This window comes from Bos grunniens, chromosome 8 (assembly GCF_055505025.1).
Source record: "Bos grunniens cultivar Pamir isolate PY7600 chromosome 8, Bosgru_T2T1.0, whole genome shotgun sequence".
In the NCBI taxonomy this organism is placed as follows: Eukaryota; Metazoa; Chordata; class Mammalia; order Artiodactyla; family Bovidae; genus Bos; species Bos grunniens.
Genome location: NC_141172.1, coordinates 28,079,786 through 28,096,807, shown reverse-complemented (window position 1 = coordinate 28,096,807; position 17,022 = coordinate 28,079,786). Strand labels below are relative to the sequence as shown.

Below are 17,022 nucleotides of genomic sequence, written 5' to 3'. Positions count from 1 at the left end.
TGTAAATATTTGTAAATACATTGTAAGCAATATTATAATATCATGAGGTAAGTGGCACCATCAAATACTCCTCTACTAAATAAAGATGTAATTTTTCAGAGACTATCATTCAACAAATATTTACCCAGCAATTATTACTAAGTGACAGAGACTGTTTAGGCCCTAAAGATACAGTACTGAACAAAATAAGAAAACAAAACAAAAAATCTACACCCTCACAGAGGTGATACAGATCTAGAGTGGGAGTAGTGAGAGACAAATAAGGAACTAAACTGAAAAGGAGGGCCAGAGACGGCAGATACGAGGAGTAAGCTGGGACTTGGGCTTTAAATTGAGAAATCTGGAAAGAAAACACTTGAGAAGAGACACGAAAGTGGCTTAGATGACATATGTAATTAAAGTACTAAAGGCAATAATATACATTAATAAAGAGGATAATTCTGACATAGTAAAACTGATGAATCTGAAGAGCACCATACCTCCATGTGGGATCTTTGGGTTCTCAGGGAGTCTTCCTGGATCAGTTATTGAGGCCCTCACTAAAGCAACCAGACAAAACATGGCAATGCCATAGAATACTTGAAAATAAACAAATGAATAAAATTAGTATTTACCCTTCAAAATGTTTTTTGACAAGTATGTTTAAAGGCTAAAAGTATATTTTAATTAACAGCATCAGCCTAAATTCTCAGAGATAAGATGGGAAAACAATTAACTCATTTCATTCATCAAATAATACTGCCAAGAGGACTTTCTAAAATATACTAATTTTAAATAGTTATTTTGCATAACAATTGATAAACGTGTTGTAAAACAGATTATTTATTAACAGAAATTAATGGTATATTAATTAACAGAAATTAATTTGTTTTAATTACTACATATACTATATTTGATAGAATCAAAGCAGCATTTTTAAACTAGTCTACAATTAAACTTTTTCATTAACTCTAACTGGCTAGCTTCAAAATTACATTGGATTAGCGATGTTCAATTGCTCTTTTCAATAGATCTTGAGATTCTTAATATGAAAATACAGAATTTAGTAACTTTTGTATTTTACAATGAATAAAACTTCAAATTATATACATTTATACATGTACTTTAATTATCTAAATTTAAATTGTATAACAGAAACATTAAAAATATACACACACCTACATAAATAGAACTATTGTGCCAGTGTAGCTTTAAACAAAATGGTATTTGTAGATTTTGTAGAGTTAGATATGAAGATATGCCAATTACCTTACCCTGCAAAAAATATAAAGATCATTCTTTTAAAATGAGTAAATAATTTCATATTAATAGCACTGAATAATATTAAAAGGAAGGTTATTATAGTGGTATTACACTCCAAAATTTTTCACAATGAGAAAAAATCTTTAATTATACAAGAAAATAAAGATTTAGAAACTTACTTATTATTAATATGCCTGGAATATGTCCTTCTTCATAGTGAGGAAAGAGGACAATCTTAGGAATTAAAAAAAAGTTGTATAACCAGACAAAGACAATCAAACCCATGCAGCACCAACCATGTGGGTCAACAACAAAGTGAATCCGGAGACCCATTCTGCAGCCCTACGACTGCCTACCAATCCACAAGCGAAGATGAACCTAAGGAAAGGGAAGAAGAAAAAAATTACTTATATAGGAAAAATTATCGGACTAAAACAAAACTACCTTATTGGCAACTATAAAATAACACCAATTTTCTTTGTACATATATTTTTGACAATATAAAACCCTTTGGAAAACAAAGGGAAGTTTTAGGCTATTCAAATTTCACCATAAGCTTCCAATAATTTAATTTCAATTTTCATTATGGATTGAGATCACAGAGTAAACTGGTATTACCTTCTGAAGTTAAACACAAGTCTGTCCTTAGCTCAGCAATTCCATGTATAAGTTCAAGGGACATAAGTACATATATTCACCAAAAGATATTATTAAAACTACAAAAAAAATCTTGTACATAAGACTAGCTGATGGTCATCCAAGTCAAGAATACCCATCTCATGGTGGGAAGCATGTTTACTGACTGGAAAGGGACACAGGGGAAAGTTTGAGGAGCTAGAAATGTTCTATATGTTGACCTGTTGCTTTATGGTATGCATATATGTAAAAATTCACTGAGCAATACACTTAAGATTTGTTCAATTTAATTCTTAAATCATAATAAAATGCTTTAAAATCATTTTGAAAAATTGTAATAAAAAATGAAAAGTAAATACAAATTGCCAGAAATACTTAAGTTCATGGAATGAAGCCCAACTAATATTATTAATACTACCAATTCAAGAAGACTCCTGCTTAAAATGTGGGTTTTTTTCAGTTCGGTGTTAACAAAATGCTAATACGTCTCACAATGAGATGGTTGAAGTTAAGATATTTCTACACAGGTATGAAAAAGTGACTTAAAATACGTCCTTTAGTGGATACAACTTATAAACCCTCAATAATAAATTACTATGTAAGGTCTGGGTTTCCCATGTGACACAGTGGTAAAGAATCTGCCTGCAATGCAGGAGACATGGGTTTGATCCCTGAATCAGGAAGATTCCCTAGAGTAAGAAATGGCAACCAACTCCAGTAGTTTTACCTGGAAATTTTCATGGACAGAGGAGCCTGGCATGCTACAGTCCATAGGGTTGCAAAGAGTCAGACACAACTGAGCGACTGAGTATACATGTAAGGTCTAGGTGGCAACTTTTTTACATAAAATACAATGGAATAATACAGTAATAAACTAGTTCAATATTTCTCAAACCTGTAAGCAAGCGGGAATCAGTTGAGGAGCTTTTTAAAAACACTTATTCCCAGGCCTCATTCTAGATCTACTGAATCATAATACTTTACAGAGTAATGCCCCAAAACCAATAAAATGTTCTGTTGATAAAATGGTCTCCAGGTGTCTCTGATACAGTTGACTGGTATCCAGGAACCACTAACCCAGGAGCTTCACTATGACTTCAAATGTAGAGCAATGAGTTGAACTCAGTTCAACAAATATTCAATGAGCCTCCACCATACACCAGTCACTTGTTGGACACTGTAAATATGATGATGAATAAGACATGATTTTTGCTTGTAGGAACTAACAGTCTAATGGAAGAAAAAGGCATAAAATGGGTTTAATACGATATAATACACCCAGGGATGTGGACAATATATTCCTATAGGCACAAATGGGGACTAATTAAATCAGGACAAGACTCCCCGAAGCAGAGTTCAATCTTAAAAGAAGAGTAAAAGTTATCCAACCAAAGAAAAGTGACAACAGCACTCGAAACAGAAGGAAGTGCAGGAGGTATTTCAGACTAAAACCTGTTAGGGGAGAGCAAGCGGGAAGAAGTAAGGGGCTGTATCATGTGGGTGTAAAGATGCCATTCTTAGACAAAGACAAAGATGCCACTCAAAGAGAAATTCTTGGAAAACTACTAAAGCATGGGGGCAGGGTAACACAGTGAGGTTTATACTTTAAATAAATTATTAAAGCTCTGGTGTGGAGGATGAAATTAAAGACAACGACTCATTTGGGTTAAGAGAACACAAAAGTCAAAATTAGTTTTGGAGAAATTAGTTGTAGAATCAAACCAGTACGCTTTTGGAGGGTATCTCCCAGATTTCTGACATATATCAGACTACTTCATTCTAGGAATAATTTATCATCAGTTGAAGAGCCTCACAGAACTACCCTTTAGAGGCCTTGCCAATGTTCTTTAAAGTTACAAAACTACCAGGACAAAGAAAAAAAAAGATTAAGGATTACTTAATTCTTAAAGAACACTCTTATCCTATTATCCCTAGAACCTTGAAACACTGGAAATGCAGGGGAAAAAAAAGACAAGAACTCAGATACAACACCACCCAACTCTTTAAATCAGATCTGGTCTCTTACTATTTATGCATGAATTTTAAAATTGAAATAATGCCTAGACCTTTAAAAAAGTAAAGGTTGAACTTCATTACCTTTTAACTAAAAAATTAAAAGATCTATCAGTATCATCAATGTAAGGAAAGCCACAGAGGATAAGGCATGCTATTTAATTTTCTAGGTATTATTATTTTAAAAAGTCAATGAACTCAAATGCAAATGATAAGCTATCAACATACCTAAAAAAGAGAAACATTAAAAAGAATGTGTATTTTTACAATCTTGCCAACTATCAAGTGCTAAAGGAAATGACAGAAGTCTGTCTCTTAACATTATCAGTATCATTAACTTCACGCATCTTCTTTAATGTTTCAGTTCCATTCAGAACTAAAAAACAGACAGTGAATTTCAATAATTATATAGAACAGAGTCATTTCATTACTTATTTCTAAATATATTAGTATCAGAAACAGAGATGCCTAAAACCCAGCAAAACAAGTAGCAAAATTATCAAACACTTTTAAACTCTATTTTCACTCTCCTCTACCAGAGAATAACAAATTTTTCTTATCACTGCAACACATTCCTCACAACACACACAGAACACACACAGAAGTCGCTCAGTCGTGTCCGACTCTTTGCGACCCCATGGATTGTAGCCCACAGCACAGTTTAAAATGTGTCTGTTTTTCCTGGATATAAACATACACAGACAACAAGCTCTAAAAGAACAAGAATCCCCAAGGAAAAGTGAGCTAAGGGTAGAAATATATAAGAATGAACAAGTAAGATGTTGAATATTTTTTTAAAAAATACCTGATCAGTGAAAATTAGTGCCACTTAATCCTTACAACTGGACTGTAGAGACAAAAACAGTAGCCTTCCAAGAGTTTCAAATCAGATTACAGCCAGAAACATGTAACCGGTAGGGCTGCAGGATGGCACCTCTCAGTTAATACCTACCAGGCGTGGCTCACGGCTGAACAGAAACTATTACACATCCTGAGCAACAACCAAATTGAACACTATGTTGCTACATGGTTTTAAGGGTGGCATCTGTAAATACTTTCATCAGCTAGAGAATTCAATGCATTAATTTGTGTATTAGGTGATGAGCTCATAACTCTTTGATGTAACCAGTGGACACACCAGTATTTCAACATTTTTGAAGATTGCTATCTGGTAACTATACTTAGGAGCTTCATTAATAATATAATTTATTAATAATTAGTAATTATTATTAATACTCCATCAATAATATAAATTACTACAGTACAACTTTTTTTTCAAATAAATTATAATTCAACTCTAATAAACTAGACCATGTAAATATTTACAATGTTCAACCTACTCTGGTAGGAAACCACCTTTCCTTTTCTGCCTTCTTCAGGCAACTAAATTTTACCATGTATTTTCTCCAGGAAGAATATTGAAGTTACTATGAAAAGTGACAGAAAACTATGACGGAAAATTGTAACACCAGAATGCAGATTTTGAAAAATGATAAAAGTGAGCCAAAATAATTTACAAGAAATCGACCCAAATGAATATCTCTAAATTCAGTTTTATACGACTCACCATGTCAGCCAGTGGTCTTATTATTGTTCCATCAATAAGAATATATATACCTCTCTCATTCCTTCTGTCCAAAATGTCCCTGCCATTTTGTCTGCTCTATTCAAATTCAACTCGTACTTCAAGGTCAATTTGAATCTCACTCTCCATATGAAATTTTTTTACTGGCACCTAAGTTCACATGGAATTTATCTTTCTCTTCGAAATTTCAAATAAAAAGAAAAACTAACAGAAAAATATATATAGTAAGTGATTTTATAATCTTAGAATGAGAAAGATTTTTAGTAAGACCCCATAAGCCATGTTTGATCACATGAAGATTAAAATTTCTGAAGTTCAAAACACAGCAGAAACAAAATTAAAAGACAAAGCATCCTTGGAAAAAAGAATATACCGTATTATTAGTAAGAGTCATTAAATACATGGACAGGCAATTCACAAAGGACAAAAAAACTCCAATGGTTAATCACTGCTGACTAGAAAAATGTGAAATCTCTAGTTGTGCTTTTCATCCTTTGTATTGACAAAATTTTAGAAAGACAGATGACACCCAATGTTGAAAGGGCACAGAGAAAACGACACTTGCAATTCATTGCTGATAAGCAATCTATAATCTATAATCTATAATCATCTTTGGAGGGCAATTTGGCAGTTATCTATGAAAATGTCAAACTCTCTGACCCAGCAGTTTTATTTCTAGTCACATCTATAAAATCATTCACTAGAGTGTACAGGTATACATGTACATATAAGTATACACATAAGGATGTTCTATGTAGCACTTTTTATAATCACAAAAATATGGCACAACCTATATACACAGACAGGGGCTTCCCAAGTGATCTCAGTGATAAAGAATCCGCTTGCCAAGCATAAGTGAGGGAGGGGTTCGATCCCTGAGTTGGGAAGGTCCCCTGGAGGAGAAAATGGCAACCTTCTCCAGTATTCTTGCCTGGGCATCTGCTGGACTATAGTCCATGGGGTTGCAAAACGCTGGACACAATTTAGCAACTAAACAACAACAAATGCCCATACAGAGAGAGGGAAATGGTCATATACTGTAAATCACAGTACATCCTCAGCATAGACTATTTCCAAGCTATTGCAATTTTTAAAGAAGAAAAGCAAGTTGATCAAGATTTGCATATGGCTACCCACACAAGTGCTGAGTGAAAAGAAGAGAGTTATATGGTAAAATCTATGGGGGGTGGATATCTTCCTAAAAGGAGGGCAGGATAGAGGTGAACTAGGAAAAGGTATAAGGGAACTTTCTGGGGTGCTGATAAAGATCTCTATCTTGACACAAATTTGAGATATATAGGTTACAAATTTGTTGAAACCCAGCAAATGTGCACCTCATATGGGTGCGTTTCACAGTATGTCAATTCACCTTTAAAAAAAAAAATTCTTTAAACCAATGCTGAACTCTAGTTAATGATATGTACACTGAAGTACTGGGGAGAGGGGGAAGGAAGTGCACAGATGACCGCAATTTACTTTCAAATGGATCCCAAAAAACACGGATTAATGGATGGACTCAGAGATGGATGAGCATCTCTGATGTACTTCAGTAAAACATTAGTTGTAGAATTATGGTGATGGGTATGAAGGTATTATAGTATGAAATTCTTCCGGTTCTTCTGCTTAGAATCTTTCATAATTAAATGCTGGAGGGGAAAGTTACAAAAAGTTTATGCAATGTGATTATTTTTCTGTTAGAAAAAAAAAATAACGTGTAAGTTATTTCTGTATGTGTGGAAGAAAATACACCTATGAAACTGTTAACAGTGGTTATCACTGGGCTGAGGAAGGAAAGGATAGAGAAAAGGAATGCCATCACATTTTGTACACATATTTATGTGTAAGTCGAACTCCGGGAGTTGGTGATGGACAGGGGGGCCTGGTGTGCTGCAATTCATGGGGTCGCAATGAGTTGGATACGACTGAGCGACTGAACTGAACTGAACTGAAGCTTATTAAGAAATAAGTGTGCTTTTGCTCAGTCGCTTCAGCTGTATTCAACTCTTTACAACCCTATGGACTATAGCTTGCCAGGCTCCTCTGTCCATGGGACACTTCAGGCAAGAATACTGGAGTGGGTTGCCATGCCCACCAAAAATTTTCATTTTAGCCTCTCTTTATCACTATGCATTATCTTTATATGGAATGTTTTTCAAATTAGTATCTTTAAAAATGCAGCACAGAAGCATTAGCAATAAAGCCATATAAGACATACAATTCAGAAAGATGTTTCAGTATTATTTACAGATTTTTTTTTCCCTCTGTGGAAAAAGCCTTGTTTAAGAAAATGTGTAGTAAAATTTTAATATGAAAAACTTTACATAAAGTAACTTTAATTTTTTGCAAATGAAAAACTGTTAAAACTCATCTAACTCATAACACTTTAAGGATACTATGCCACAGAACTAAGAAACATATTCCCATTAAAATTAAATGCACTTACCACTTGCAAATTCACCGAGATGTGTTGTAATTTTTCTGGTACTTGGCTTTAGCAGTTTTATCTTGATTATTCTTTTTTTTTTAATTGCATCCCAACAAATGGATTTCTCCTCAATAGCAGTTCTCCATGAGACTCTATTAATGGTTTAATAAAAATGATCTCACAACAATGATACAAACTGTAAACAACTAAATATTCTAACTGAAAAATCACCAACTACAAAAGATTAAATTTAGAAATAAAATGATCCAACTCCACTTAATTCTGTCTTCATATCTAATCCTGCCAGCCCCCAAAAATCTTTATCTGACTGCCATTATACATTAAAGTTTTCTCTTTTGAAACTTTCCAGTTCCCATAAAATCAAAGTAAGTGTTGTGTGTCCAGTATTTAGCTTCATCAAACTTCCTGACCACAAATTACAAAATAACAGTAGATTCTGAGGTCACTGATCTGACAAAATGCAATGTAATATCTATCAAGATGTTAGGCTAGGACTATCTAACCACAATTGATAAACGTAAAATAAAGAGTTTAAAAATAGAAGCACATATTCACTTAAATGTTTTAAGGAACAAAGTTATCCTCCTATAATGAAATCATTAAGAGAATCAATCATTAAAGTTAATTTCTGCAGTTCAGGCTTAAACAGTAAGAGTTTAAGAGTTACTGTAAAGAGTTCTAGAAAACATACTGATTCAGAATTTCACTAATTCAATCACTTCTTGTTGTTTATATACCAAGCCTTGGCACTGCATATAGATTTAAAAAAGAAAAGAGACCAGCCCTATTCTCAACAGAGACAAACTAGTAAACAGGCGTGATCAACACCAACCAAGACAAAGTAAGATAGAGGGCAATGCGGCAAGAATGTGTCTCATAGAGGAAGGGTACTGGTTCATGGGACTTGTTTCAGGCATGTGAACATGTATGTGTCCACCAGGCTATGGTGAAAATTTTATTTCTTTTGGTGTTGCCACCAAGAAAAGATTTCTGGAGCAAGTGAAACCTGTGAAATGAAAAACGGAGGCTCTTTCGAATAAGAGCAAAGTAAGCAAAGGTATAAGGGCAGGCAAGGAAAATCTAAATACACTGAAATGACTAGAGTCATTTCATATGCAAGAATCGGATAAAACATGTTAAACCTTTTGAGAACAATCATCTTTAAGAAATACAGTTCAGAACATCTAGTAGTAAATATACAGAAATACATAAGATATGTGATTATATATTTTATATGTATAAAATATATAACTGAAAAAGTTTAATAAAGTGATATTTATCCAGACTATATGTGATATATACTGCACTATTTTATTGTATTTCACTTTAATGAAAATATATAATGTTGGTCACAGCCTACTAGACTGATTTCATGACCTACAAGTAGACAGAGTAAAAAACACTGTTAAACCATGCCAATGAGTTTGTACTTCACCCTGAAGACAGTAGTTTAGAAAACACTAAAGGATTATAGGCAAAAGAATGACATGATGAAATGTGCATTTTAGAAAGAAGAGCAACACTCTGAAGAACAAACTTGGGTGCATGGATAAAGCTCCAAGACTGACTATATGAAATAAGCTAGGTTTACTGGTTATTCAGTTGAGAGATGAGGGCATATGGTAAGTACCCCAAAAGCAGTAGTTTCTAAAGGAAGTAGGAAGGAGTAGGGGTGAGAATGGAAAACTTAAGACAGGAGGTATGCTGGAAAAGGGCAGAATAAGAACTTAAGAGGAAAACTAACAGGACTCGGTGGTCAATCACACATAGGGCAGATTCTAGGACGACTCCCAAGGTTTTGGCTTCGGGTCTAGGTGAATGGTGGTACCATTCCCCAAGAAAGGGAATAAAAGACAAGTTGTGAGTTTGCTATGCATGCTGCTTACCATAGCAATAGGAACCTATTACATATAGAGGATGTGGAAGAAAATATCAAAATTATTATCACTGCATTTTCATTCCCTTTATAGACTTTAACGGCATTTTTCTCCCAGGGTCACTTTTTCTATGGATCATGATTGTTTGATTGTGAAATGTAACTTGTTTCTACTCTAGCTTGCTAGAGTGGTCTCCATGGCTGCGTATTTGCTTCTCAGAGACAAAATAGAGAATGACTTAGCAAAGGAGCTGTTACTCTAACAGCAATGAATGAACTCATCTTCTAGAAAAGACCTCAAACAGAATTACGTGTGGTACAAGGAAGTGCTCTGAAACATGGCCAAAGTCAGTAATTCTGCTAGGGCTACGACTCCAGGGTGGCTTCTTAACGTTACAGCAAAACAGTAGTTTCTGTCAGTAACATTAGGTAACAGCACAAGTCAACCATCCATGAGTCAAACCCTAGGCATTCACCAGCTTAAAATCAAGGGGAAAAAATCCTACTTTGTATTTACAGGTATTAGAACTACATCACAGCCATAGCACTGAAAATGAGATAAGCATTTTATCTATTCAGCATGGCCATTACTGTAGAATCAAATCTCACCCATGTGACATAAAAGCAATCCTAGTCTTAAAAATCCAAGAAATTTTGTGACAGCAAAGAATATCTCAAAGTTCTATAACTACAAAATGTTAATTATTTTTAACATCGCTATGTGTGAAAGACTGCAATTGATGATTTACATGGCAAACCAAAAAAAAAAAAATATCATCCCCCAAAGTGTCAAAATAAAATGGTTAACATATTATACAAATATATAAAATTTAAACCTTATAATTGCAGCTTTAAATGAATCTTAAAAACATATATAACTATATATATTTATATTGCTATTTAAATTCCAATTTTATCAACTGAGAAACTAGTCAAGTAATTCTACCTAAAATATCAGGATATAGATGTCATTAATAATTAGCCAAATAGGTCATGCAATTTTTTAAATATCACAGAGGTATTCAGTTTATTTTAACAGAGTAGGAAATTAATCTTAAATGTTTAAGAGAGTCACATTCAAATTATGACAGAGCCTTTTATTAGCTCTTCAAGCTTCAGTTTCTTTTCAAGCTTCAGTTTAACCATCTCTAATATGGTGATTAAAATATCAACACACAAGGTGACTGTCATACCTAAAGGAGAAATTGCCTGGCAAATAAGAAACACCTCCAACAATGGTAATTTTAAATGGGAGTTTGTAAAGGGAAGGAAGGACTTAAAGATGAATTTTACATCTAGTCTTAAAAACTCCAAGATGAAACAATGTTTCTGGGTTGCCATCATTAAAGCAGTGATTTGAGGTGGTGCTAGAGGCAGGTAAGAGACGCAAGTTCAATCCCTGGGTAGGGAAGATCCCCTGGAGGAGGGCATGGCAACCCACTCCAGTACTCTTGCCTAGAGAATCCCATGGACAGAGGAGTCTGGCGGACTACAGTCCATCGGGTTGCAAAGAGTCGGACACGACTGCAGTGACTTAGAGGCACACACAATTTAACTATACCCAGCCATCTACTTTTTCTAACACCAGAGTCTGAGAACTACTTCTCAAGGGATGTAAAACCTCAGACAGTATTCAGCCTTTTCCCTCGCATCATACTATAAACACGTAGGGAGCTTGTATTTCCACCAGGCAGGCATGCATGAGGTCTCTTCAAGCAAAAAACCAAAACCAGAGATTTGATCTAAAAATAGAGTGACTGAGCTAACTCTTTTTCAGGTAAAAGTACAAGGCCTGGTGAGTTAAGGAATGAAGCATGAGAGAAAATCAGGACCTGATTTCAAAAGCTAAGGAAAAATACAGAATTATAGTTGGAAAGTCTGGCCCATCTGCTAAGGTCTCCAGCAAGACCCTGTGAAAATGTGGGTGAACAAAGTGTCAAACCTGTACCACTGATGGTTTCAAGAATCCACTTCCTAGAACAAGTCTTTAAGTCACTATTTTCTGGGCAGAACTTAACATAAGCTGAGGCTCTTCTGTATATCTGCTTCATAGGTGAAAAAAAAAAAGTAAATTAATAACATTATTAAAAGTATTGCAATACAGTGACTTCTAACAAAAAACAAACCTAACAAAAAAAACAAAAATAACTTAAAAGGTGTGTGATGATATGAATTAAAGACTAGCTAATATTGTTTCAGTCAGTACAAACAGCCTATGTGGGACTCTTCATTTAGGAAGAGGGACAGGGCGGCCAGGAAAAAAATGGTATTAAATGCAGGGTAGGGACAGAAGCTCCCTACCTTTGAACACAGGTAACTTCCACTCAAAAAAACAGCACAAGGAAAAAACCTTCAGCTACAAGAAAAGCCAGAAATAAGGCTCTGGCATTTCCTGGATGTGAATTAGGCATGTTCTTCCATGAGGAAAGGCAAGTCAGCTACTTACCCCTATCTAGTACCTGCTGCACCAAGAGCAGATTGGGGAAAAAAAAAATACCAAAAGGCTAAATTACATTTCCTTCACACCAGGCTTTACCAAAGCAGACATGATTTAACACCAATAATACTGAAAGAAAAAATATCTCTCCTTGCTTGCTGAAGCTGAAAATCCTACAACAGTTAAAAAAAAAAAAAAGGTATTTATTCCATAATTACTGATAAAAGGCTTAAAATCAGAAGTCAGGTTGAGACCACAGTGGAGCATGTTAAGTTAAAATTAAAATTAAATGAATCAGTGAGTAGAAAAATACTAATTTTTACCTAACCTGCCCTTTTGTGGAAGTGGTAGCAACAGACAGAGAGCAGAAACTTATTCAGTTCTTAAATGGACAAAGTTAACCCACTTGAGAGAAAAATCACCAGGAAACAGGGGTCTAAAAGGCAGAAGACAAACTTTGCAAATATCACATTTTTTTGCCACAGTACATCAAAAGAAGGAAATAAGTTAATAAACTACCATCACATTACTTTGGGACAGGTAGCTACCAATGCAAGTAATACTATTTTGTATCTATTAAGATATGGTTTTCAAACTAGGCTAACTCAATTTCAATTCAGTTCAGTTGCTCAGTCACATCCAACTCTTTGCAACCCCATGGACTGCAGCACACCAGGCCTCCCTGTCCATCACCGACTGCCAGAGTTTACTCAAACTCATGTCCATTGAGTCCGTGATGCCATCCAACCATCTCATCTTCTGTCGTCCCCTTTTCCTCCTGCCCTCAGTCCTTCCCAGCATCAGGGTCTTTTCAAATGAGTCAGCTCTTCGTATCAGGTGGCCAAAGTACTGGAGTTTCAGCTTCAACATCAGTCCTTCCAGTGAACACTCAGGACTGATCTCCTTTACGAATGACTGGTTGGATCTCCTTGCAGTCCAAAGGACTCTCAAGAGTCTTCTCCAACACCGCAGTTCAAAAGCATCAATTCTTCAGCACTCAGCTTTCTTTATAGGCCAACTCTCACATTCATGCATGACTACCGGAAAAACCATAGCCTTGACTAGACGGATCTTAGTTGGCAAAGTAACGTCTCTGCTTTTTAATATGATGTCTAGGTTGGTCATAACTTTTCTCCCAAGGAGTAAGCGTCTTTTAATTTCATGGCTGCAGTCACCATCTGCAGTGATTTTTGGAGCCACAAAAAACAAAGTCTGCGACTGTTTCCACCGTCTCTCCATCTATTTGCCATGAAGTGATGGGACCAGATGCCATGATCTTAGTTTTCTGAATGTTGAGCTTTAAGCCAACTTTTTCACTCCCCTCTTTCACTTTCATGATGAAGCTTTTTAGTTCTTCTTCACTTTCTGGTTCCAAATAGGAAAAGGAGTACATCAAGGCTGTATATTGTCACCCTGCTTATTTAACTTATATGCAGAGTACATCATGAGAAACGCTGGGCTGGAAGAAGCACAAGCTGGAATCAAGATTAACAGGAGAAATATCAATAACCTCAGATATGCAGATGACACCACCCTTATGGCAGAAAATGAAGAAGAACTAAAGAGCCTCTTGATGAAGTGAAAGAGGAAAGTGAAAAAGATGGCTTAAAGCTCAACACTCAGAAAACTCAACTTACCAGGTTCTTAACAAAAAAAAAAATCAATATTCTAATAATAAAAAAGATGTGTTTTTCCATTTCTTCTTGTCATTCACCTATATTTTTTAACATTTTCAACTTTAATAAGATGTATTAATGCACTGATTTTTCTCAATGCTAAAGTGCCATTTATTTTTAATGTGTTTGAGAAACTGAAACTGAGTCCTAATGTTTCACTACAGTAAGATAAAATGCCTTCATTTCTTAATACAAAAGTAAAACTGAGCTTAGGGGACAACTGCCTGGTAATACAAATAGCTTTTCCTTTGCCTTCCCTGTTATGTCTGGTAGAACTGATAACATCACTATGTAGTCTTCTACACTGAGAAAGATTTTATTGACTCACATTCAATTACAATTCCTGAAAAAAAAGCTCCATGGAGACATTACTAGACTTCTCAATTCATTTCTTCACTAATACATGACATTATTTTACCCATGTGCTTTTCCACAGGCTCTGAATCCATCTCTATGAATCAGAGAAAATAGGCAGTGAGTACATAAGAAGTAAAAAATTTTATGACTCACTGATTACTTCTTAAGAACCTACCTGTTAAGCTGATGGTTCCATGTTTGCATTTTAAAATGCTTAAATTTCTTTCATTAAGCAAAACACCCCAGAGGTAGGCAATGTGACACAGTTATCATTTCATTTAAAATACGCGCTAGTTCATTTATTCCAACTATGGCTTCAAAAGTATGTTAAATTAAACAGAAATCACAACAGTTTGAAAGGACTTAATATAACCCTATTGTTTGATCTCCAAATGAGGAATTCTGGAATAGTACTACACCAAATATTATGCTAAAAGTATGGAATTATACATTTTTGGTTCTATTTTGATATACTTTTACTAGTACTCCTTCGGGTATCTTTAACATGTTAAACGGTCTTAAATTATTTACAAACTTAGCATATTTCAAATAACCATGGGACAGCTAAAATAAGGCTTAAAGACTTTGGCCCGACTTCCTGGTTGCTCAGAAGTTAAGGAGTCTGCCTGTAACGCAGGAGACCAGGGTTCAGTCCCTGGGTCGGGAAGATCCTCTGGAGAAGGAAATGGCAACCCACCCCAGTATTCTTGCCTGGAAAATCCAATGGATGGAGGAGCCTGGCAGGCTACAGTCCATGGGGTCGCAAAGAGTCGGACACGAGTGAGTGACTTCACTTCACTTCACCTGGTTGTGTAGATGAAAAATGTCATTGGTCACTGACCTACCCATGAAACCACAGCTAGATAGTGACCGAGTTTTTCTTTCCACAACACCAAATTATTTGGTTCTTTCTTTCCAACTGATTTCTCATCTTTTCAAAAGTAGTTTTTGCCATGACAACACAGCACACCTAAACCAAAATAAAGCAACTCTCTGGATTTTATTCTTAAAAAAAAAAAATGAGGAGTTGGAAGGATTTAACAAGACATTCCACCAAAACGCCTTTAGTCAAGGAATGGCATGTACTGAACAGTCATCAAATGAAAATTATCATTATTACTTTTTACTTCAAGGAAGGTAGTGAATATTTAAAGTATACATATTAGCATAACAGATCTTGGATCCATTTGACAAATATTTTTAACCTGCGTGCTTAATTATACTTACTGGTCTTTATTTTATACTGTAACTTTACACTATGATTTATGACCCGCCCACAACGACCTTGACTTTTTTTCCTCTTGTACTTTTATAGATGGCTATACTGAAATATTTTCAAATAATAACCGGTCAGGTTCCCTTCGCCCTAGAGGTACAGACATCCTCCACTGACTCACAAAGGATCTTAATACATGACCCAAATACAGCTTGAAAAAGACCACAGCATTAAATGGTTAAAATTCAGTGGCCTATTATAGTTGAATGGTAACAAGTGCAAACTGCTGCCATCCACAAGCCATTTTCTCAAAACCACTCTTGGATCTAAGGGAGGGAGGCAGAAGGTCAGCAAAGGAGCAAGTTGTTTCTCCTCCCGCAAATCCTCTGAAGCCTCAACCCAGCAATCTGGGAATGAATGAAAAGCTGTGACGGCAAGAACAAATCCCAGATCTCTAGCAGGTCTCCGGGCGTGGGTACAGAGACGGGAAACTAGAGTTCATACGTGAGAAGCTCAGGGCACAGATTTTTTACACCACACAAACAAAAAAACTACCCCAAATCATCTAGACTGGAACAGGAAACCACCAAACTACCAGTAATGGGAGGGGCAGCTGGCGGGTGGCTGCAGCTCCCTGGCTGAAGATGCTGGGAGAAAGGCCAGACCCCAGGGGGGCAGGGCACGGAGAAGACCCGGGGGTGAAGGCAGGTGCGGGCAGGGGACGGCGTGCGGGGCAGGGCGCGGGGCTGGGGCGGGCGCCGGGCTGCCGTGGCGTTCCCGCGCCTGCACACACTCACCGGCGCCGGGGGCTCGCTCTCCCCGCTACTGCTCTCGCGGCTGCAGGCGGCTCTTCCCCCTTCACCTCCGCCTCCTCCTTCTCTAGTCCCGCCGCCGCCGCCCAGCCGGGCCTGCGCTCCCCTTCCGCTTCCGGAGCCAGAGCGCCGGGCCGGCGGGGTAGGTGCACCCGCCCGCGCGGTGGAGTGACCGGTTGCGGTTGCCGCCGCTGTCCCCACAGCGCGCCCGGGAGCCGCGATGGGAGCCGCCGAGGGCCCAAAGACCAGAAATCGCGCTTGGGGCGGGCGCAGACTCGCCGCGGCCACGTGCCTCCCGGACCGCCGCTACCCGAACGCTAGCACTTGCCGCACCTCGGCGCCGCCGCCTTCCCTGTCTGCCACCTTCCCAGCTTTGCCCAGGCCCTCCTCCTTCCACACCATTGTCCCACTCTCCTGAGTGACTGGAGAGGGGCCTTTCTTTAAGGATCGCCTTTATCCTCTTTCCTTCGAAAGGGCTGTCCCGCGGGCCTCTCTACCCGTAACTCACACTGGATGGTCCCTGGTACCTTGCCTCAAATTACAGTCCCCAGCATCAGTGTCCTCTGGAAACCTGTTAGAAACGCGCCATTTCAGGCGTGCTGAATCAGTATCTGCGTTTTAAGAAGGGTTACGAGGGGTGCCTACACGTGCACCTTGAAGACTGAAAAGCACTGAACTCTAGTGTTGCCCACTGCAGACCCTCTGGTAACGAGAGCCAAAGTTGCC

At 37.2% G+C, this 17,022-nt stretch overlaps 1 protein-coding gene across 6 annotated transcripts in view; it reads right to left on the bottom strand.

The window, feature by feature from the left end:
* Positions 1-16,543, bottom strand: part of ZDHHC21 (zDHHC palmitoyltransferase 21) — a 67,294-nt gene extending 50,751 nt beyond the window's left edge. Inside the window, exons 1-5 of one of the 6 annotated variants that reach the window (XM_086415075.1) lie at positions 16,282-16,410; positions 14,966-15,072; positions 7,920-8,053; positions 1,422-1,620; positions 480-578 (exon numbers count right to left, since the gene is read on the bottom strand). In XM_086415075.1, the coding sequence (XP_086271201.1) occupies positions 480-578; positions 1,422-1,575 (253 nt within the window). In that variant the 5' untranslated portion in view covers positions 1,576-1,620; positions 7,920-8,053; positions 14,966-15,072; positions 16,282-16,410. Of the gene's footprint in view, positions 1-479; positions 579-1,421; positions 1,621-4,696; positions 4,825-7,919; positions 8,054-11,740; positions 12,901-14,965; positions 15,073-16,281 lie in introns of those variants that run through there. The other 5 variants (XM_086415074.1, XM_086415073.1, XM_086415076.1 and 2 more) reach the window with 5 other exon arrangements.
* Between the last annotated feature and the right edge of the window lie 479 nt (positions 16,544-17,022).